Consider the following 23,998-nt stretch of genomic DNA (forward strand, 5'->3'; position numbering starts at 1 on the left):
GAAATGCTGAATACAACAGGTGTAGTAGACCTCACAGTGAAATGCTGAATACAACAGGTGTAGGTAGACCTTACAGTGAAATGCTGAATACAACAGGTGTAGTAGACGTCACAGTGAAATGCTGAATACAACAGGTGTAGTAGACCTCACAGTGAAATGCTAAATACAACAGGTGTAGTAGACCTCACAGTGAAATGCTGAATACAACAGGTGTAGTAGACCTTACAGTGAAATGCTGAATACAACAGGTGTAGTAGACCTTACAGTGAAATGCTGAATACAACAGGTGTAGTAGACATCACAGTGAAATGCTAAATACAACAGGTGTAGTAGACCTTACAGTGAAATGCTGAATACAACAGCTGTAGTAGACCTCACAGTGAAATGCTGAATACAACAGGTGTAGTAGACCTTACAGTGAAATGCTGAATACAACAGGTGTAGTAGACCTCACAGTGAAATGCTGAATACAACAGGTGTGGTAGACATCACAGTGAAATGCTGAATACAACAGGTGTAGTAGACCTTACAGTGAAATGCTGAATACAACAGGTGTAGTAGACCTCACAGTGAAATGCTGAATACAACAGGTGTAGTAGACCTTACAGTGAAATGCTGAATACAACAGGTGTAGTAGACCTTACAGTGAAATGCTGAATACAACAGGTGTAGTAGCCCTTACAGTGAAATGCTGAATACAACAGGTGTAGTAGACCTCACAGTGAAATGCTGAATACAACAGGTGTAGTAGACCTCACAGTGAAATGCTGAATACAACAGGTGTAGTAGACCTTACAGTGAAATGCTGAATACAACAGGTGTAGTAGACCTCACAGTGAAATGCTGAATACAACAGGTGTAGTAGACCTCACAGTGAAATGCTGAATACAACAGGTGTAGTAGACCTTACAGTGAAATGCTGAATACAACAGGTGTAATAGACCTTACAGTGAAATGCTGAATACAACAGGTGTAGTAGACCTCACAGTGAAATGGTGAATACAACAGGTGTAGTAGACCTTACAGTGAAATGCTGAATACAACAGGTGTAGTAGACCTTACAGTGAAATGCTGAATACAACAGGTGTAGTAGCCCTTACAGTGAAATGCTGAATACAACAGGTGTAGTAGACCTCACAGTGAAATGCTGAATACAACAGGTGTAGTAGACCTGACAGTGAAATGCTGAATACAACAGGTGTAGTAGACCTTACAGTGAAATGCTGAATACAACAGGTGTAGTAGACCTCACAGTGAAATGCTGAATACAACAGGTGTAGTAGACCTCACAGTGAAATGCTGAATACAACAGGTGTAGTAGACCTTACAGTGAAATGCTGAATACAACAGGTGTAATAGACCTTACAGTGAAATGCTGAATACAACAGGTGTAGTAGACCTCACAGTGAAATGCTGAATACAACAGGTGTAGTAGACCTTACAGTGAAATGCTGAATACAACAGGTGTAGTAGACCTTACAGTGAAATGCTGAATACAACAGGTGTAGTAGCCCTTACAGTGAAATGCTGAATACAACAGGTGTAGTAGACCTCACAGTGAAATGCTGAATACAACAGGTGTAGTAGACCTCACAGTGAAATGCTGAATACAACAGGTGTAGTAGACCTTACAGTGAAATGCTGAATACAACAGGTGTAGTAGACCTCACAGTGAAATGCTGAATACAACAGGTGTAGTAGACCTCACAGTGAAATGCTGAATACAACAGGTGTAGTAGACCTCACAGTGAAATGCTGAATACAACAGGTGTAGTAGACCTTACAGTGAAATGCTGAATACAACAGGTGTAATAGACCTTACAGTGAAATGCTGAATACAACAGGTGTAGTAGACCTCACAGTGAAATGCTGAATACAACAGGTGTAGTAGACCTTACAGTGAAATGCTGAATACAACAGGTGTAGTAGCCCTTACAGTGAAATGCTGAATACAACAGGTGTAGTAGACCTCACAGTGAAATGCTGAATACAACAGGTGTAGTAGACCTTACAGTGAAATGCTGAATACAACAGGTGTAATAGACCTTACAGTGAAATGCTGAATACAACAGGTGTAGGTAGACCTTACAGTGAAATGCTGAATACAACAGGTGTAGTAGACCTCACAGTGAAATGCTGAATACAACAGGTGTAGACCTCACAGTGAAATGCTGAATACAACAGGTGTAGACCTCACAGTGAAATGCTTACTTACAGGCTCTAACCAATGGTGGGAGAAAAAAAAGGGAAAAAATAAGGTATGTGTGTGTGTGTGTGTGTGTGTGTGTGTGTGTGTGTGTGTGTGTGTGTGTGTGTGTGTGTAGGTACGTAAAGAAATAAAACAACAGTAAAAAGACATTTGAAAAAAGAGTAGCGAGGCAGACACCGGTTAGTCAGGCTTATTGAGGTAGTATGTACATGTAGGTATCGTTAAAGTGACTATGCATATATGATGAACAGATAGTAGCAGAAGCGTAAAAAGAGGGGTTGGTGGGACACAATGCAGATAGCCCGGTTAGCCAATGTGCGGGAGCACTGGTTGGTCGAGCACTGAGCTGTCCAATGCCATTGTGCCCTTGAACAAGGCACTTCTCTTACAACTGCTCCACGGCCACGTGGGTGCTACAGTGGCAAATGGCAGTGAATTTCAGTCTCTCCGTGTACATAGACTGCTATAGAGTTAAGGAAACAAATAAGTTATTATGTAACGCGGAGGAGGGACTTTTATCTTGAAATGTAGGCTACTTGCTGTCTCCTCTCCACGCATCCCTTGTCCCTCCTCGGCGTTACTGACCCCGCCCTATGGGTCTCCCTGTGCCACTGCAGTGAAACCGACGCTAAAAAGAGAGGAGCTGGGTCAAAAAACAAGAACCTGAATATCACTAGCACCGCGTTTTTGAAATAGCGAGACCCCCTTTTTTTATATCGTTTTTTCCCTCCCCGTTCTCATTTCCTGGTCAACCTATTTCATCATCCAACCGGCAAGATGGTAAGCAAACTGTCGCCACTCTTATTTTCACCCACACCAATCAAAATATAAACACAGTGGATATGGTAACATGGCTGAATTTGTAGGGACTATAGCCGACGGGTTTTTTACAGTTTGTCGTGTTATTACCGTGTTATATATGTGTCACAGAGTAAATAAACCGTACCTCCCTCCCTCGCAATGAAGGAGGAAACGATTTTCTTGACAATGTTGCCTCTGTATATTGGCCAATGCTATGGCCGATATATGCCCTTTCTAGTCGTAACCCTGCTTACACTCGAAATCTAACTTTATGCTGCAATAGATAAAAGTCAACATCACAACAACAACGTAACTACACGTGTAAAACCAACGTGCGACACTAGGAGATTAACATGTTACTTTGATGTTTCCCATGTCCGCGAGTGGCTAATTTGACTACTGACGTCCTACCCTGCCCTAAAAGTCGAATCTGCTTTATAAATAAGACTAACGTTACATGGTGTATACGTTGCATTTAGCAAGCTGGACTAGACATGACCAAATCAAGGAGGGGTGATGAGCAAAGACCCCGAAACGTGTAGCCTATATGTTACACCACTGTTATCACCCTCTTTCATGTCGTGTTGTAACGTCGTATAATTTCGTGTTTAAAAAAAAAATCAAGATTACAAGGTAGCTGCTATCACATGCGAGCTAATAATTAATGTATATTTATCAGCCAAGCGTAGACACGATACAAACGTACAAACCATTCTTCATCTTTAATTGCATCATCATCCATAGGCCTAGGTTAACTACATAGATAGCACATTTTAGGCATGTCAAACTGTCATGGAATAAGGCCTATTCCCTATTGGTAGACGTGTAAAACAGTCAACAGGCTACTCCATTGTCAAGGCTACACAGCGAGGCTACTCTGGGTTATCATTGAGCGAGGGCAGGGAGGACGAAGGCTGTTGCTTAAGCATGGTAGCAGGAATGACCTGATACAGGGACCATATGCTGCCTAGCAATCACGCACCACCCACATACAGATAGACTCAGCGAGCTCCTGCTAGCACTAGCTAACGTAAGACAGATCAAAGCCGTGGCGAATCACCAGATATGATCCACCCTGCCTAGCTGCCTGGAGCCTCTGGTGTGGTGCCTGCCAGACCAGTGGGTGCCCACTCACACTGGATTCAATCAGAGTAACTGTTGCATTGCTTCTAGCACAAGGAACTAACACACTTGTGAATAGGCCAATGAGATTGTGAATAGGCCAATAAGATTGTGAATAGGCCTATAAGATTGTGAATAGGCCAATATGATTGTGAATAGGCCAATACGATTGTGAATAGGCCAATACGATTTTGAATAGGCCAATAAGATTGTGAATAGGCCAATAAGATTGTGAATAGGCCAATAAGATTGTGAATAGGCCTATACGATTGTGAATAGGCCAATACGATTGTGAATAGGCCAATAAGATTGTGAATAGGCCAATAAGATTGTGAATAGGCCTATACGATTGTGAATAGGCCAATACGATTGTGAATAGGCCTATAAGATTGTGAATAGGCCTACACGATTGTGAATAGGCCAATAAGATTGTGAATAGGCCTATACGATTGTGAATAGGCCAATATGATTGTGAATAGGCCAATATGATTGTGAATAGGCCAATACGATTGTGAATAGGCCGATACGATTGTGAATAGGCCAATAAGATTGTGAATAGGCCAATAAGATTGTGAATAGGCCTATACGATTGTGAATAGGCCAATACGATTGTGAATTTGCCAATAAGATTGTGAATAGGCCAATATGATTGTGAATAGGCCAATAAGATTGTGAATAGGCCAATAAGATTGTGAATATGCCAATACGGTTGTGAATAGGCCAATACGATTGTGAATAGGCCAATACGATTGTGAATAGGCCAATAAGATTGTGAATAGGCCAATACGATTGTGAATATGCCAATATGATTGTGAATAGGCCAATATGATTGTGAATAGGCCTATAAGATTGTGAATAGGCCTATAAGATTGTGAATAGGCCTATAAGATAGTGAATAGGCCTATTAGATTGTGAATAGGCCTATAAGATTGTGAATAGGCATATTAGATTGTGAATAGGCCAATATGATTGTGAATAGGCCTATAAGATTGTGAATAGGCCTATTAGATTGTGAATAGGCCAATAAGATTGTGAATAGGCCTATACGATTGTGAATAGGCCTATACGATTGTGAATAGGCCTATAAGATTGTGAATAGGCCAATATGATTGTGAATAGGCCTATTAGATTGTGAATAGGCCTATAAGATTGTGAATAGGCATATTAGATTGTGAATAGGCCTATTAGATTGTGAATAGGCCTATTAGATTGTGAATAGGCCTATTAGATTGTGAATAGGCCAATAAGATTGTGAATAGGCCAATAAGATTGTGAATAGGCCAATAAGATTGTGAATAGGCCTATACGATTGTGAATAGGCCAATACGATTGTGAATAGGCCTATAAGATTGTGAATAGGCCTACACGATTGTGAATAGGCCAATAAGATTGTGAATAGGCCTATACGATTGTGAATAGGCCAATATGATTGTGAATAGGCCAATATGATTGTGAATAGGCCAATACGATTGTGAATAGGCCGATACGATTGTGAATAGGCCAATAAGATTGTGAATAGGCCAATAAGATTGTGAATAGGCCTATACGATTGTGAATAGGCCAATACGATTGTGAATTTGCCAATAAGATTGTGAATAGGCCAATATGATTGTGAATAGGCCAATAAGATTGTGAATAGGCCAATAAGATTGTGAATATGCCAATACGGTTGTGAATAGGCCAATACGATTGTGAATAGGCCAATACGATTGTGAATAGGCCAATAAGATTGTGAATAGGCCAATACGATTGTGAATATGCCAATATGATTGTGAATAGGCCAATATGATTGTGAATAGGCCTATAAGATTGTGAATAGGCCTATAAGATTGTGAATAGGCCAATATGATTGTGAATAGGCCTATAAGATTGTGAATAGGCCTATAAGATAGTGAATAGGCCTATTAGATTGTGAATAGGCCTATAAGATTGTGAATAGGCATATTAGATTGTGAATAGGCCAATATGATTGTGAATAGGCCTATAAGATTGTGAATAGGCCTATTAGATTGTGAATAGGCCAATAAGATTGTGAATAGGCCTATACGATTGTGAATAGGCCTATACGATTGTGAATAGGCCTATAAGATTGTGAATAGGCCAATATGATTGTGAATAGGCCTATTAGATTGTGAATAGGCCTATAAGATTGTGAATAGGCATATTAGATTGTGAATAGGCCTATTAGATTGTGAATAGGCCTATTAGATTGTGAATAGGCCTATTAGATTGTGAATAGGCCAATAAGATTGTGAATAGGCCAATAAGATTGTGAATAGGCCAATAAGATTGTGAATAGGCCTATACGATTGTGAATAGGCCAATACGATTGTGAATAGGCCTATAAGATTGTGAATAGGCCTACACGATTGTGAATAGGCCAATAAGATTGTGAATAGGCCTATACGATTGTGAATAGGCCAATATGATTGTGAATAGGCCAATATGATTGTGAATAGGCCAATACGATTGTGAATAGGCCGATACGATTGTGAATAGGCCAATAAGATTGTGAATAGGCCAATAAGATTGTGAATAGGCCTATACGATTGTGAATAGGCCAATACGATTGTGAATTTGCCAATAAGATTGTGAATAGGCCAATATGATTGTGAATAGGCCAATAAGATTGTGAATAGGCCAATAAGATTGTGAATATGCCAATACGGTTGTGAATAGGCCAATACGATTGTGAATAGGCCAATACGATTGTGAATAGGCCAATAAGATTGTGAATAGGCCAATACGATTGTGAATATGCCAATATGATTGTGAATAGGCCAATATGATTGTGAATAGGCCTATAAGATTGTGAATAGGCCTATAAGATTGTGAATAGGCCTATAAGATAGTGAATAGGCCTATTAGATTGTGAATAGGCCTATAAGATTGTGAATAGGCATATTAGATTGTGAATAGGCCAATATGATTGTGAATAGGCCTATAAGATTGTGAATAGGCCTATTAGATTGTGAATAGGCCAATAAGATTGTGAATAGGCCTATACGATTGTGAATAGGCCTATACGATTGTGAATAGGCCTATAAGATTGTGAATAGGCCAATATGATTGTGAATAGGCCTATTAGATTGTGAATAGGCCTATAAGATTGTGAATAGGCATATTAGATTGTGAATAGGCCTATTAGATTGTGAATAGGCCTATTAGATTGTGAATAGGCCTATTAGATTGTGAATAGGCCAATAAGATTGTGAATAGGCCAATAAGATTGTGAATAGGCCAATAAGATTGTGAATAGGCCTATACGATTGTGAATAGGCCAATACGATTGTGAATAGGCCTATAAGATTGTGAATAGGCCTACACGATTGTGAATAGGCCAATAAGATTGTGAATAGGCCTATACGATTGTGAATAGGCCAATATGATTGTGAATAGGCCAATATGATTGTGAATAGGCCAATACGATTGTGAATAGGCCGATACGATTGTGAATAGGCCAATAAGATTGTGAATAGGCCAATAAGATTGTGAATAGGCCTATACGATTGTGAATAGGCCAATACGATTGTGAATTTGCCAATAAGATTGTGAATAGGCCAATATGATTGTGAATAGGCCAATAAGATTGTGAATAGGCCAATAAGATTGTGAATATGCCAATACGGTTGTGAATAGGCCAATACGATTGTGAATAGGCCAATACGATTGTGAATAGGCCAATAAGATTGTGAATAGGCCAATACGATTGTGAATATGCCAATATGATTGTGAATAGGCCAATATGATTGTGAATAGGCCTATAAGATTGTGAATAGGCCTATAAGATTGTGAATAGGCCTATAAGATAGTGAATAGGCCTATTAGATTGTGAATAGGCCTATAAGATTGTGAATAGGCATATTAGATTGTGAATAGGCCAATATGATTGTGAATAGGCCTATAAGATTGTGAATAGGCCTATTAGATTGTGAATAGGCCAATAAGATTGTGAATAGGCCTATACGATTGTGAATAGGCCTATACGATTGTGAATAGGCCTATAAGATTGTGAATAGGCCAATATGATTGTGAATAGGCCTATTAGATTGTGAATAGGCCTATAAGATTGTGAATAGGCATATTAGATTGTGAATAGGCCTATTAGATTGTGAATAGGCCTATAAGATTGTGAATAGGCCTATTAGATTGTGAATAGGCCTATTAGATTGCGAATAGGCCAAAAAGATTGCATGAGTCCAGGTAGACTAATTAAACATGCACAACCTCTATCATAACTGTGTGTCTTTCGACCAATCAGATCAGATCTTTTGCCACTTAGTTGATCTTTTGACCAATCAGGTTGTTTAAAAGTAGATCTCTTGAGGCAGTCCAGGAATGCCAATGAAAGGTGTATGCAGCGTACTTTCTTGCAGGTGAGATTTGATTATCAACTTAGCTTTGAAGACCTCCGTCCTAAACCCAGACTACGCGCTCCAGTCCATGTGGGCCAAACAGTCCCACTGGGACTCAACTGTTCCATCCTGGATCTCAGAATCTCCACGGTCAGGCCAAAGATAAGACAGGGCCAGCTGCTTACAGTCTCTGTGCCTCAGACTGTGGATTTACACGCAGGCAGATTGTTCTTTATTTATAAAAAAAAAAGACCCACCTAGACCCTAACAAGGTCTGTCCACACGCACCCACAACTCTCAGACAGAATCATCAATATAATATGTGCCATTTAGCAGACGCTACTTATCCAAAGCGAACTTACGGTCATGCGTGTGTAAAATGTTTACTTACTGCTGGTCCTGGGAATCAAACACACTATCCTGGCATTGCAAGCACCATGATCTATCAAATGAGCTAGAGTAGTACCACATCAGATGGAAGGATGAAATTCAGTCTTCCTTCAGGAGTATGGGTTTAACACCCCTGCCCTAAACACACATGCTCGAGAGGATTAGCTAGTGAGAGTATTTTAGCCTGCTGATATTTTTATTATTATTTTCAGATTATAGCACGTAATCCGTCCACACGGACTGTGACTCTGTTACTCTCTTCTCCTGGTGGATACTAGCAATCGTGGTCTGACTACGCTGCTACGGAGAATGTATTGAGACAAGAGGCACAAAATATTGCCGTAAAGAAAGCAAATGGCACATATTTGACAAAACAAATCAAGCCGGATAGTTGTAAATCAACGAGTCATTATAATGAAGTAACCAATTATGCCATTTAGGAGACCTTTTTATCCAACGTGAAAAACAGTAGTCGATGCATTTTAGTATGACGACCCCAACGGAATTCGAACATACGACCCTGGTGGTGCCAGTTTACCAACTCAGCCACACAGGACCACCAAAACATTACCAACTCAGCCACACAGGACGACCAAAACATGACCAACTCAGCCACACAGGACCACCAAAACATTACCAACTCAGCCACACAGGACGACCAAAACATGACCAACTCAGCCACACAGGACCACCAAAACATTACCAACTCAGCCACACAGGACCACCAAAACATTACCAACTCAGCCACACAGGACCACCAAAACATTACCAACTCAGCCACACAGGACCTTCAAAACATTACCAACTCAGCCACACAGGACCATCAAAACATTACCAACTCAGCCACACATGACCACCAAAACATTACCAACTCAGCCACACATGACCACCAAAACATTACCAACTCAGCCACACAGGACCACCAAAACATTACCAACTCAGCCACACATGACCACCAAAACATTACCAACTCAGCCACACAGAAACACCAAAACATTACCAACTCAGCCACACAGGACGACCAAAACATGACCTTTTGATCTCATGTAGGGCTTCTCCTAATAGTCAAGACTGAAACCTCTATGACTGGGTTTACACAAGCAGCCCAATTTGGATCTTTTGCCCAATTGTGGTCAAAAGATCTGATCTGATTGGTCAGAAGACAAAATTAGTGGCAAAAGATAAAAATTGGGCTGCCTGTGTAAACTTAAAAAAGAGAGGTCAAATGGAGCCAAAAATAATGCCTCAAAGAAAGCAAATGGCAAAGGTACGACAGAACAAATCGGTTGCTTAGTTACTACTAGGTTACGTGAATCAATAAGCCTTTCAAAACATTACATCATCATCGTGACCCGGTGGCTTAGAGCTCCTCCTGAAAGCTCTAATTAGTATGACACATCATGACAAACCCTAATATAGCTTATGCATCATCATCTCCCTAATAGGTCTGTGCTATAGGGTTACACTTTACATTCAGTTAGACTTTATAAAGGCTGTACAAAGGGGGGTTGCAAGTTGTTTATAAAACATGTATTATATAGATTTGCGGTTGACATAGCCGCGGGAACAAGGTATTATATAGATTTGCGGTTGACATAGCCGCGGGAACAAGGGGTGCCGAGGGTTCTGATAAATTGAGAGATTTAAAAAAAAATGTTTTTTTTAAATTAACCTTTTATTTTTTGAAAAAATGTATGAACTAGGCTTTTATTACTCCTATATGAGCGGGAAAAATACTCCTCAGCACAATTGAGGATGGCATTGAGGATGTCGAGTATATTTTCATATCCTGGGGGACCACCAGTCACACATTAATCAACTGATAGTGGCCTATATGTATATACAGCTAATGCTGATGGACTGGAGCTGGTCAAACTGCTTGGCACATCAACACAAAGTCGGTGGAGGTTTAAATAAGGTCAAGAGAGGCATCGATGTTTTTAAGATCTACTGCGCTTAGGGCTCAGACACACCAGTAGCGTTCGGTGGCCGAGAGTACTCAGCACCTCTGAAAGTAATATGTGAACCGAGTGCGCACCGATTTTACATGTAGAATCGCACGAATGCTAGATCCACATTCGGTGCGATGTGTTAGTTTCAACTTCCAACACCCAAAGAAGTGCTTTAAAGTCTAATCAGACTCTTCAGAACGTTTTCACACCCCTTGACTTATTCCACATTTTGTTGTGTTACAGCCTGAATTTAAAAATGGATTAAATTGAGATTATGTGTCACTGGCCTAGACACAATACCCCATAATGTCAAAGTGGAATTATGTTTTTTAGAAATGTTTACAAATTAATTCAAAATGAAAAGCTGAAATGTGTTGAGTCAATAAGTTTTCAACCCCTTTGTTATGGCTGAAGATGTTCAGGAGTAAAACTGTGCTTAACAAGTCACATAATAAGTCGCATAGACTCACTCTGTGTTCAATAATAATGTTTAACATGATTTTTGAATGACTACCTCATCTCTGTACCCCACACATACAATTATCTGTAAGGTCCATCGGTTGAGCAGTGAATTTCAAACACAGATTCAACCACAAAGACCAGGGAGGTTTTCCAATTTCTCGCAAAGGTCACCTATTGGTAGATGGGTAAAACAAATCAATACACCCAGTCACCACAAAGATACAGGCGTCCTTCCTAACTCAGTTGCCGAAGAGGAAAGAAACCGCTCAGGGATTTCACCATGAGGCCAATGGTGACTTTAAAACAGTTACAGAGTTTAATGGCTGTGATAGGAGAAAACTGAGGATGGATCAACATTGTAGTAACTCCACAATACTAACCTAAATGACAGAGTGAAAAGAAGAAAGCCTGTACAGAATAAAAATACAGGAGAGGCAATATAGTCCACTACCATATCCTCAGGAGCTTTCCATCTAGGTCAGGGGTGTAAAACTCATTCCACGGAGGGCCTAGTGCCTGCAGGTTTTCATTTTTTCCTTTCAATAAAGCCCTAGACAACCAGGTGTGGGGAGTTCCTAACTAATTAGTGATGTTAATTCATCAATCAAGTACAAGGGAGGAGCGAAAACCCGCAGACACTCGGCCCCCCGTGGAATGAGTTTGACAGCTGTGATCTAAGTCGTCAATACCAGGTGGTTTCTCATTATTGATGGACAACAACAAAAAAATGTCCACCTCACCCACACTAACTTTACAAAATTCTAAATTGCAATGCTTTTCTTTCATTGTTAGGTCTGTTATGCATGAATATAATGGCTCACAGTTTGATGTTGGCATTTCATGCCTGAGTTTGCCCACTTTGCAAATTAAATAGTCATCAAAGTAATTAGCAACATCAAAAGGTTGTTTCTGCCCATAATTTAATTTAAAGTACTCCAAAGATTTTTCCCCCATCATTCTTTATATTTTTTGATCTTGGTTTCATAATACAGTTTCTTCTTCTTTTTCATCGGTTTAGTCACATAATTTCTCAATTTACAATACGTCAGCCAATCAGATGTGCAGCCAGACTTATTAGCCACTCCTATTGCTTCATTTCTCTCAACCATACAGCTTTTCAGTCAATTCCTCATCAATATACGGGGCCTTAACAGTTCTAACGGTCAATTCCTCATCAATATACGGAGTCTTAACCTCTAACAGTCAATTCCTCATCAATATACGGAGTCTTAACATCTAACAGTCAATTCCTCATCAATATACGGGGCCTTAACAGGTCTAACTGTCAATTCCTCGTCAATATACGGAGTCTTAATATCTAACAGTCAATTCCTCATCAATATACGGAGTCTTAACAGGTCTAACAGTCAATTCCTCATCAATATACGGAGTCTTAACAGTTCTAACAGTCAATTCCTCATCAATATACGGGGCCTTAACAGTTCTAACAGTCAATTCCTCATCAATATACGGGGCCTTAACAGTTCTAACAGTCAATTCCTCGTCAATATACGGGGCCTTAACAGTTCTAACAGTCAATTCCTCATCAATATACGGGGCCTTAACAGTTCTAACAGTCAATTCCTCATCAATATACGGAGTCTTAACAGGTCTAACAGTCAATTCCTCATCAATATACGGGGCCTTAACAGTTCTAACAGTCAATTCCTCATCAATATACGGGGCCTTAACATCTAACAGTCAATTCCTCATCAATATACGGGGCCTTAACAGTTCTAACTGTCAATTTCGTAATCAGTAATTGGAAGAAACAGTTTTATAAATGCATCACGTGCAGCGCCTGGATGCTCCTCATTAATCACATCAGACCAACACATCTCTTTTCTTTTACATCTTCAACACAGGAATCACTAGAAAACCTTATATACTTTTTTTAGGCCACTATATGATGGTCACTACATCCAATGGGTGTGGATACAGAGTTCTGCAGCATTAGTAAAAGATGTGATCAATACACTGTCCTGTTTGTAAACACCCTGGTAGGTTGATTACGTAGTAATTTGAACCAGATTTACAGGCCCCTGGTTACAGAGTGGGTCGACATTCTGGAGTGGACAGCTCGATGAAAACCAGTCTATATTCAGGTCTAAAAAAAGATCAAATAGACTTATCTGTTAACATGCACATTTTTACCAAGATAATAGACACATATGAGATACGGTCAGAACATTATGTTGGGGTTCATTGTGATGGCCTGTTTGGGATTTGGATCCCGACTCCTGCTTTGTATAAATAATAAGGAAAGTTCTACCAGATAAACATCCCTTCTACCAGATAAACATCCCTTCTACCAGATAAACATCCCTTCTACCAGATAAACATCCCTTCTACCAGATAAACATCCCTTCTACTAGATAAACATCCATTCTACCAGATAAACATCCCTGTTACCAGGTAAACATCCCTTCTACCAGATAAACATCCCTTCTACCAGATAAACATCCCTTCTACCAGATAAACATCCCTTCTACCAGATAAACATCCCTTCTACCAGATAAACATCCATTCTACCAGATAAACATCCCTTCTACCAGATAAACATCCCTTCTACTAGATAAACATCCATTCTACCAGATAAACATCCCTTCTACCAGATAAACATCCCTTCTACCAGATAAACATCCCTTCTACTAGATAAACATCCCTTCTACCAGATAAACATCCCTGTTACCAGATAAACATCCCTTCTACCAGATAAACATCCCTTCTACTAGATAAACATCCCTTCTACCAGATAAACATCCCTTCTACCAGATAAACATCCCTTCTACCAGATAGATATCCCTTCTACCAGGTAGATATCCTAATGAGTCTAGTTTTGTTTGATGTAGGGATGCATCAGCTGAAACAACAGTGTTGACAGACTGTTAATCATGCTAAATGTGTGTTGTAGTCTAATTGATTCTGAATGAAACATGCATTATTGACGAACAAACACACACGGACAGGGTCTCTACCTCTCTCTCTCCCTCTCTCTCTCTCTCTCTCTCTCTCTTTCTCTCTCTCTCTCTCTCTCTCTCTCTCTCTCTCTCTCTCTCTCTCTCTCTCTCTCTCCTCTCTCTCTCTCTCTCTCTCTCTCTCTCCCTCTCTCTCTCTCTCTCTCTCTCTCTCTCTCTCTCCCTCTCTCTCTCTCTCTCTCTCTCTCTCTCTCTCTCTCTCTCTCTCTCTCTCTCTCTCTCTCTCTCTCTCTCTCTCCTCTGAGATGCCTAATTTACATCTTAAGAGGCGTATTAAGATGTGAGCTTAAAACATCTAGTTTATTGCGGAGATGTGTTATTTCTGACACAACCATCCTCCGCAGAGTTGATGTGAGGCCTTAACTTTGTAACTCTGTAATCCTAAATCTCCTTTCTAAATCCTTACCTCACTCAACCTGCATTTGACCAGTGTAGGCTACATACATTTTTTTAAATAGTGCTTTGCCACCTGTCTTGGAATGGGACTGACCTTACCTTTATGGTGAAACTAGCATTCCACATCCTTGTAAACATCCTAAAAATTGCTCTCTCTTTTCCCCCCCTAACAGATGTAAACCTTTGTTTGTCTTAGAAACAGGCCTAGTTATGTGCTTTACACATGTGTGTGTGTGTGTGTGTGTGTGTATGTATGCTGTGTGTGTGTCTGTGTGTTTGTGTGTGTGTGTGTATGCTGTGTGTGTGTGTGTGTATGCTGTGTGTGTGTGTGTATGCTGTGTGTATGCTGTGTGTGTGGGTGTGTGTGTGTGCTGTGTGTGTGTATGCTGTGTGTATGGTGTGTGTGTGTGTATGCTGTGTGTACGCTGTGTGTGTGTGGATGCTGTGCGTATGCTGTGTGTGTGTGTGTGTGTGTGTGTGTGTGTGTTTTGTTGTTATGAGATCAGGGAAAGTCACATTCTAATCCTTTGTAACCCCTTGCTAATCGCTGTTCTTAACATACCTTTGCAGGTCTAGACTGGAGGTAACACTGCCCCTTAGAGGGAATACCGTGTGTGTGTGTGTGTGTGTGTGTGTGTGTGTGTGTGTGTGTGTGTGTGTGCGTGCGTGCGTGCGTGCGCGTGCGTGCGTGCACGTGTGTATTACGTTGTCAGGAGATGTTTCCCCATCACTTTATTCCTGGGTGTAGCTAGGAATTATCCTGTCTGGATACTCCTCTATTCTCAATGATTATCCTGCCTGGATACTCCTCTATTCTCAGTGATTATCCTGCCTGGATACTCCTCTATTCTCAATGATTATCCTGCCTGGATACTCCTCTATTCTCAATGATTATCCTGCCTGGATACTCCTCTATTCTCAATGATTATCCTGCCTGGATACTCCTCTATTCTCAATGATTATCCTGCCTGGATACTCCTCTATTCTCAATGATTATCCTGTCTGGATACTCCTCTATTCTCAATGATTATCCTGCCTGGATACTCCTCTATTCTCAATGATTATCCTGCCTGGATACTCCTCTATTCTCAATGATTATCCTGCCTAGATACTCCTCTATTCTCAATGATTATCCTGCCTGGATACTCCTCTATTCTCAATGATTATCCTGCCTGGATACTCCTCTATTCTCAATGATTATCCTGGCTGGATACTTGCAGGCCTGCAGGGCTAGGGTATCTCCCACTCAGTCAGGCACACACACACACACACACACGCACGCACGCACGCACGCACGCACGCACGCACGCACGCACACACACACACACACACACACACACACACACACACACACACACAGGGAACTCCCTACTGGCTCCCAACCACGTTTTGGAGTGCCAGGTTTTCTCCATGTAGTTAGATAGATTGAGTGCTGTTACTGTGGCTAGCTGTTGTGGGCGAGGGGGGCGGCAGTGCTGGACCGTGATAGACGGTTGGAGGAGGGTGAAGTGCTGGCAGCGCATATATTTATTGCACTGCAGCCAATACCAGGTGTCCCCAATTTCAGGGAGAGAATGATATGTCCCTGTAAACCCATGCACTACTGTACATACAACTTATTTAAAATTCTTGTTTTATAGTTATTTTTTTATAGCAGTAGTATCATTGAGAAATAGCTCATAAATAAGGAAGTATGAGAATGGTGCTGGAAGGAACAGCAGACATTTTACGTGGCTCCTGACTCGTTTTTTGAGCAGATTTTAATTTTTTTGTTGTACATATTGTTTTCCGCCATTGTTTCCTATGACCCGAAAAAGAGCTTTTCAACATCAGAACCGCTATCACTAACCTTCATTTTGGATGAAGTCGGCGGCGCAGGACATACTGCTCACGCCCGGGACCAGGTCCTAATCCCCGACACTTGGAAGAGAAAGAGACGGCGAAATAGAGGCCGACGTGCAGGTACACTGATGAAACTACGGCGGCGTCAGTAAATAATCCACCTATACCCTGTGTTCTATTGGCGAATGTACGATCACCGGAGAATAAACTTGACGAACTCTGTTCGAGGCAATCGTATCAACTCAAACAGGAAGTACCAGTGACGTGCTCAATACGGAAGTGGCCCGATGAAGTGGATGCTAAACTACAGGACTGTTTCGCAAGCACATACTGGAATATGTTCCGGGATTCATCTGATGGCATTGAGGAGCATACCAGATCAGTCAGCAACTTCATTAATAAGTGCCTCGATGACGTCGTCCCCACAGTGACCGTTCGTACATATCCAAACCAGAAGCCATGGATTACAGGCAACATCCGCACTGAGCTAAAGGCTAGAACTGCCACTTTCAAGGAGCGGTACACTAACCCAGACACTTATAATAAATCCTGCTACGCCCTCCAACGAACAATCAAACAGGCAAAGGGTCAATACAGGACTAAGATTGAATCCTACTACACCGGCTCTGATACTCTTTGGATGTGGCAGGGCTGGCACACTATCATGGATTGCAAAGGGATACCCAGCCACGAGCTGCCCAGTGCGCGAGCCAACCAGACGAGCTAAATGTCTTCAATTTTAGTCATTTATCAGACACTCTTAACCAGAGCGACTTACAGTAATGAGTGCATACATTTTCATACTTTTTACATACTGGTCCCCTGTGGGAATCAAACCTACAATCCTGTCGTCGCAAGCGCCATGCTCTACCAACTGAGCTACACGCTTCAAGGCAAGCAACACTGAACCATGCATAAGAGCACCAGCTGTTCCGGACAACTGTGTGATCGCGCTCTCCGTAGCCGATGTAAGTAAGACCTTTAATGCATTACCAGGACGCGTACTCAAAGCATGCGCTGACCAGCTGGCAAGTGCCTTCACTGCTTAGTCCCCTCCTGTACTCCATGTTTTCCTACAACTACGTGCCTGTGCACCACTCCAACACCATCATTAAGTTTGCCGTCGACACAACGGTGATCACTGACGACGATGAGACTGCCAAAAGGGAGGAGGTCAGAGACCTGGCAGTGTGGTGCCAGGACAACCACCTCTCCCTCAACGTCAGGAAGACAAAGGAGCTGATCGTGGACTACAGGAAAAGGAGAGCCGAACACACCCCCATTCACATCGACGGGGCTTTAGTGGAGCGGGTAGAGAGGTTCAAGTTCCTCGTGTCCACATCTCTAAGGATCTATCGTGGTCCAAACACACCAACACAGTCGTAAAGAGGGCACGACAACACCTCTTCCCCTCAGGATGCTGAAAAGATATGGCATGGACCCTCAGATCCTCGTAAAGTTATTCAGTTGTACCATTGAGAGCATCTTGACTGGCAGCATCATCGCTTGGTATGGCAACTGCTTGGCTTCTGACGGCAAGGCACTACAAGCTTTTTTGACTCATCACATACACTACTGCTACTGCTGTTACTGCTACTGCTACTACTACTAGTTACTGCTACTGTTATTACTACTACTGCTACTACTACTACTAATTACTGCTACTGCTGATACTACTACTACTACTAATTACTGCTACTGCTGATACTACTACTGCTACTACTACTACTACTGTTACTGCTACTGCTACTACTACTACTAGTTACTGCTACTACTACTACTACTACTAGTTACTGCTACTGCTACTACTACTACTACTACTGCTACTACTACTACTACTGTTACTGCTACTGCTACTGCTACTACTACTACTAGTAGTTACTGCTACTGTTACTACTACTACTGCTACTACTACTACTGCTACTAGTTACTGCTACTGTTACTGCTACTAGTTACTGCTACTGTTACTACTACTACTGCTACTACTACTACTACTGATACTACTACTACTACTGATACTACTACTACCTCGTACCCCTGCACATGGACTCAGTACTGGTACCCTGTGTATATAGCCAAGTTATTGCCTCTGTACATGGACTCGGTACTGGTACCCCGTGTATATAGCCAAGGTATTACCTCGTACCCCTGTACATGGACTCAGTACTGGTACCCTGTGAATATAGACAAGTTATTACCTCGTACCCCTGCACATGGACTCAGTACTGGTACCCTGTGTATATAGCCAAGTTATTGCCTCTGTACATGGACTCGGTACTGGTACCCTGTGTATATATCCAGGTTATTACCTCGTACCCCTGCACATGGACTCAGTACTGGTACCCTGTGAATATAGACAAGTTATTACCTCGTACCCCTGCACATGGACTCAGTACTGGTACCTGTGAATATAGCCAGGTTATTACCTCGTACCCCTGCACATGGACTCGGTACTGGTACCCCGTGAATATAGACAAGTTATTACCTCGTACCCCTGCACATGGACTCAGTACTGGTACCTGTGAATATAGCCAGGTTATTACCTCGTACCCCTGCACATGGACTCAGTACTGGTACCTGTGAATATAGCCAGGTTATTACCTCGTACCCCTGCACATGGACTCGGTACTGGTACCCCGTGTATATAGCCAAGGTATTACCTCGTACCCCTGTACATGGACTCAGTACTGGTACCCTGTGTATATATCCAGGTTATTACCTCGTACCCCTGCACATGGACTCAGTACTGGTACCTGTGAATATAGCCAGGTTATTACCTCGTACCCCTGCACATGGACTCAGTACTGGTACCTGTGAATATAGCCAGGTTATTACCTCGTACCCCTGCGTATGGACTCAGTACTGGTACCTGTGAATATAGCCAGGTTATTACCTCGTACCCCTGCACATGGACTCGGTACTGGTACCCCGTGTATATAGCCAAGTTATTACCTCGTACCCCTGCACATGGACTCAGTACTGGTACCTGTGAATATAGCCAGGTTATTACCTCGTACCCCTGCACATGGACTCGGTACTGGTACCCCGTGTATATAGCCAAGTTATTACCTCGTACCCCTGCACATGGACTCAGTACTGGTACCTGTGAATATAGCCAGGTTATTACCTCGTACCCCTGCACATGGACTCGGTACTGGTACCTGTGAATATAGCCAGGTTATTACCTCGTACCCCTGCACATGGACTCAGTACTGGTACCTGTGAATATAGCCAGGTTATTACCTCGTACCCCTGCACATGGACTCAGTACTGGTACCTGTGAATATAGCCAGGTTATTACCTCGTACCCCTGCACATGGACTCAGTACTGGTACCTGTGAATATAGCCAGGTTATTACCTCGTACCCCTGCACATGGACTCAGTACTGGTACCTGTGAATATAGCCAGGTTATTACCTCGTACCCCTGCACATGGACTCGGTACTGGTACCCCGTGTATATAGCCAAGTTATTACCTCGTACCCCTGCACATGGACTCAGTACTGGTACCCTGTGTATATAGCCAAGTTATTACCTCATACCCCTACACATGGACTCAGTACTGGTACCCCGTGAATATAGACAGGTTATCGTTAATCAGTACTGGTACCCTGTGTATATAGACAAGTTACTACCTCGTGCTCCTGCACATGGACTCAGTACTGGTACCCTGTGTATATAGACAAGTTATCGTTAATCAGTACTGGTACCCTGTGTATATAGACAAGTTACTACCTCGTGCTCCTGCACATGGACTCAGTACTGGTACCCTGTGTATATAGACAAGTTATCGTTAATCAGTACTGGTACCCTGTGTATATAGCCAAGTTATTACCTCATACCCCTACACATGGACTAGGTACTGGTACCCTGTGTATATAGACAAGTTATTACCTCGTACCCCTGCACATGGACTAGGTACTGGTACCCTGTGTATATACATGGACTAGGTACTGGTACCCTGTGTATATAGATGGACTAGGTACTGGTACCCTGTGTATATACATGGACTAGGTACTGGTACCCTGTGTATATAAATGGACTAGGTACTGGTACCCCGTGTATTTAGCCAAGTTATCGTTACTCATTGTGTATTTATTATTATTAATATTATTACGTTTTACTTTTCTATTATTTCTCTATTTTCACTGTAAGTATTTCACTGTTCGTCCACACCTGTTGTTTACGAAGCATGTGACAGATACAGTTTGATTTGAAGACGCCCATTGTATTTCTGAGTCTGCTGTCTCTGGGTAGGCTTCTCCTTCTGTTCTAGGACAGCAATTTAAAATAGAAAGTAGAATGGAGGAGTCCGGCCCCACGCCGGAATAAAGGAGATAACATCCTGTATCAAATGGGATCGTGTACACCACTGAGCAGGTGTGCTGCGTTTGTGACAGATTTTACGCAGAAGGGTTTGAATACTCAAATACACCGAAAATACATATTTAAATGACAAATACACAGGTATTTTTTACCCAGGTCTGAACCCAGTCGATCACTTGCCTATCTATAGCCTAACCTGGTCCTTATTTACTTTATTTTTGTATCAGTATGAGACGAGCATTAATATTACAGGATGTTACTTCCTCCCGTAGTGATGTCTCAGTATGAAACGAGCATTAATATTACAGGATGTTACTTCCTCCCGTAGTGATGTCTCAGTATGAGACGAGCATTAATATTACAGGATGTTACTTCCTCCCGTAGTGATGTCTCAGTATGAAACGAGCATTAATATTACAGGATGTTACTTCCTCCCGTAGTGATGTCTCAGTATGAGACGAGCATTAATATTACAGGATGTTACTTCCTCCCGTAGTGATGTCTCAGTATGAGACGAGCGTTAATATTACAGGATGTTACTTCCTCCCGTAGTGATGTCTCAGTATGAGACGAGCATTAATATTACAGGACGTTACTACCTCCTGTAGCTGAATAACACAATAACACGGCTGACCCAGATCTGGGACTCAGTCTACCTGTAGCCTGCATTGCCCCGCTACAGATCAGTTGGTAGAGCATGGCGCTTGCAACAGACAGGATTGTGGTTTCGATTCCCAGGGCCGTCCCATGATGTAAAATGTATGCACACATAAGTCGCTTTGGATAAAAGCGTCTGCTAAATGGCATATATTATTACTAGCTTTGCCCGCCTGTTGTCTGTAGCCCACTTTAGGCCTACTAACACAACTGTGAGAGATTAGTTCATCATGATCTCATGAGTTCATTATGAGTCATTCCTATGGTAACGAGAGAAGCCATTGTGTGGTTTGAAAATGAGGGCCACGTCAGGTGTCGGTTGGGTTAACGGATGTCCCCCGGGTTGTAGAGGCTACGTATTGATGTGTGTGAAGCGAGCTATAATTAGGCTCTGCTTTTTCTACTGTTAGGCTACCTTGTGGAAATGTTAAAATAATTCATATTAAGATATGCTCATTTTTGTTTTCTGTTGTAAACCTTTTCGCTACCGTGTTCCCTAATGAACGCGACCCCATGTTCTATCTATCAGTCCCTGACTGATTTCCTTATATGTGAACTGTGACTCAGTAAAATCTTTGACATTGTTGCATGTTGCGTTTATATTTTTGTTCAATGATTTGTATTAACCTCCATTTTGAGATAGTAGCAGTGGGATAAGGAGTAGTGCCTCTGCAGTCTGAAACACCTAAAATACGTCATGAGGATCGTATCCCATAGCTTTTCCAACGTTTTGACCAGTATTTCTGTTTTTACCTTGAATGCACATGACGCAAACATGTCTCACCTCTCTACAGTATGTCCCGTATTTCTCACCTATTGCCTTCTGTTTCTCCTCTGCAGGGAAATGAAGCAAGTTACCCTCTGGAAATGTGCTCGCATTGTAAGTGTCTTTGATTTACTAACTGCCGTTTTTAGTCAGGCACATTCTTAGTCAGGCACATTCTTAGTCAGAAAATGAAACCTCCTCCCTCTACCCTCTCCTACTTTTGCTTGTCTGAGCTTGCTGGCTGTCTCTATTTCCTCAGACTAGCCAACATTATCATAGAGCTTCATACGCTCAAAAGAAACCCAACCAAAAACACAGACAGCATAGATATATAGATGAAACTAAGACGACACTGAGGATCTCAGCCAGGCGTTCTGCTGGAGCCAGGGGAGACACTCAGGGACAAGCAAGCAGCCTGAGGAGAGACTTAATTAGTCTGGGATATTTCCAGCTCCGTAAGGACCCGCCCCTCTTCCTCTCCCCACAGACCATGCTTCTCCCCCAACCTTCCTCTCCCTATCAACAGCTGTTCACCTCATCAGCCAGACAGGCAGAAAAAGAGAAAGACAGAAATAGAGACAGACAAACAGAATGATGGTCCCAATTCTCTCCCGAGCCCTTGTCCTTGGCCCCAACTCTTCAATGTTTGTTTGCAATACGGTTGAAGCGCCACTCCACTGCTCATACAGAGAGACAGACAGACAGACAGACAGGCAGGCAGGCAGGCAGGCAGGCAGGCAGGCAGGCAGGCAGACAGACAGACAGACAGACAGACAGACAGATACTCCCGTGACTAGCCCTCAGCCCAATTACTATTCTTCCTCCTCCTCCCCACACTTGTTCACTCCCCTGAAGGATTTGAAAAGCTTTAGGAATTGAACCTCTTACCCCAGCTCCAATATCCATCATGGGCTAATGGCTAACGCACTAAGCTAAATGTGTAGCATCTTTGGTCAAGGAACTCTCGTTTCTCAGCTGGCTGGGGCCTGCTGCTATGCTGGGGCCTGCTGCTGGGCTGGGGCCTTCTGCTAGGCTGGTGCCTGCTGCTAGGCTGGGGCCTGCTGCTATGCTGGGGCCTGCTGCTAGGCTGGTGCCTGCTGCTAGGCTGGGGCCTGCTGCTATGCTGGGGCCTGCTGCTGGGCTGGGGCCTTCTGCTAGGCTGGTGCCTGCTGCTGGGCTGGGGCCTTCTGCTAGGCTGGGGCCTGCTGCTGGCCTGGAGCCTGCTGCTAGGCTGGTGCCTGCTGCTGGGCTGGGGCCTTCTGCTAGGCTGGGGCCTGCTGCTGGGCTGGGGCCTTCTGCTAGGCTGGGGCCTGCTGCTGGGCTGGGGCCTGCTGCTGGCCTGGAGCCTGCTGCTAGGCTGGGGCCTGCTGCTGGGTTGGTGCCTGCTGCTGGGTTGGTGCCTGCTGCTAGGCTGGGGCCTGCTGTTGGGCTGGGGCCTGCTGTTGGGCTGGGGCCTGCTGATGGCCCCAGCCTATTACAGAGTTAAACATAGCACAGAATTTTTTTACATTTAAAATTAAATTATTAACATTTATTTAGCAATTTACCTCATTACTGTAACACAATTATGTTTTCTTCTAATATTCCCTAAATATTTTGGTGCGTTACGGTAATGACGAGCAGGTTTCAGAGATTAGAATGTATGTTACGTAATGAGTGTTGCATAATTTGCCATTGGAAAAGCTGTACTGGTCTCTATCAGAGATTCAGTAACCCGATACATTATCAAACTGTACTGGTCT

The 23,998-nt window shown here is 42.5% G+C and overlaps 1 protein-coding gene across 1 annotated transcript in view; it reads left to right on the forward strand.

Annotated features, from left to right (window-relative positions):
• Positions 1-2,755: 2,755 nt before the first annotated feature.
• LOC129828572 (calcineurin subunit B type 1-like) overlaps positions 2,756-23,998 on the forward strand; it is a 44,131-nt gene continuing 22,888 nt past the window's right edge. The window contains exons 1-2 of the mRNA XM_055889618.1: positions 2,756-2,989; positions 22,331-22,370. Coding sequence (XP_055745593.1) covers positions 2,987-2,989; positions 22,331-22,370 — 43 coding nt within the window. The 5' untranslated portion in view covers positions 2,756-2,986. The remainder of the gene's footprint in view (positions 2,990-22,330; positions 22,371-23,998) is intronic.

This window comes from Salvelinus fontinalis, chromosome 30 (assembly GCF_029448725.1).
Source record: "Salvelinus fontinalis isolate EN_2023a chromosome 30, ASM2944872v1, whole genome shotgun sequence".
In the NCBI taxonomy this organism is placed as follows: Eukaryota; Metazoa; Chordata; class Actinopteri; order Salmoniformes; family Salmonidae; genus Salvelinus; species Salvelinus fontinalis.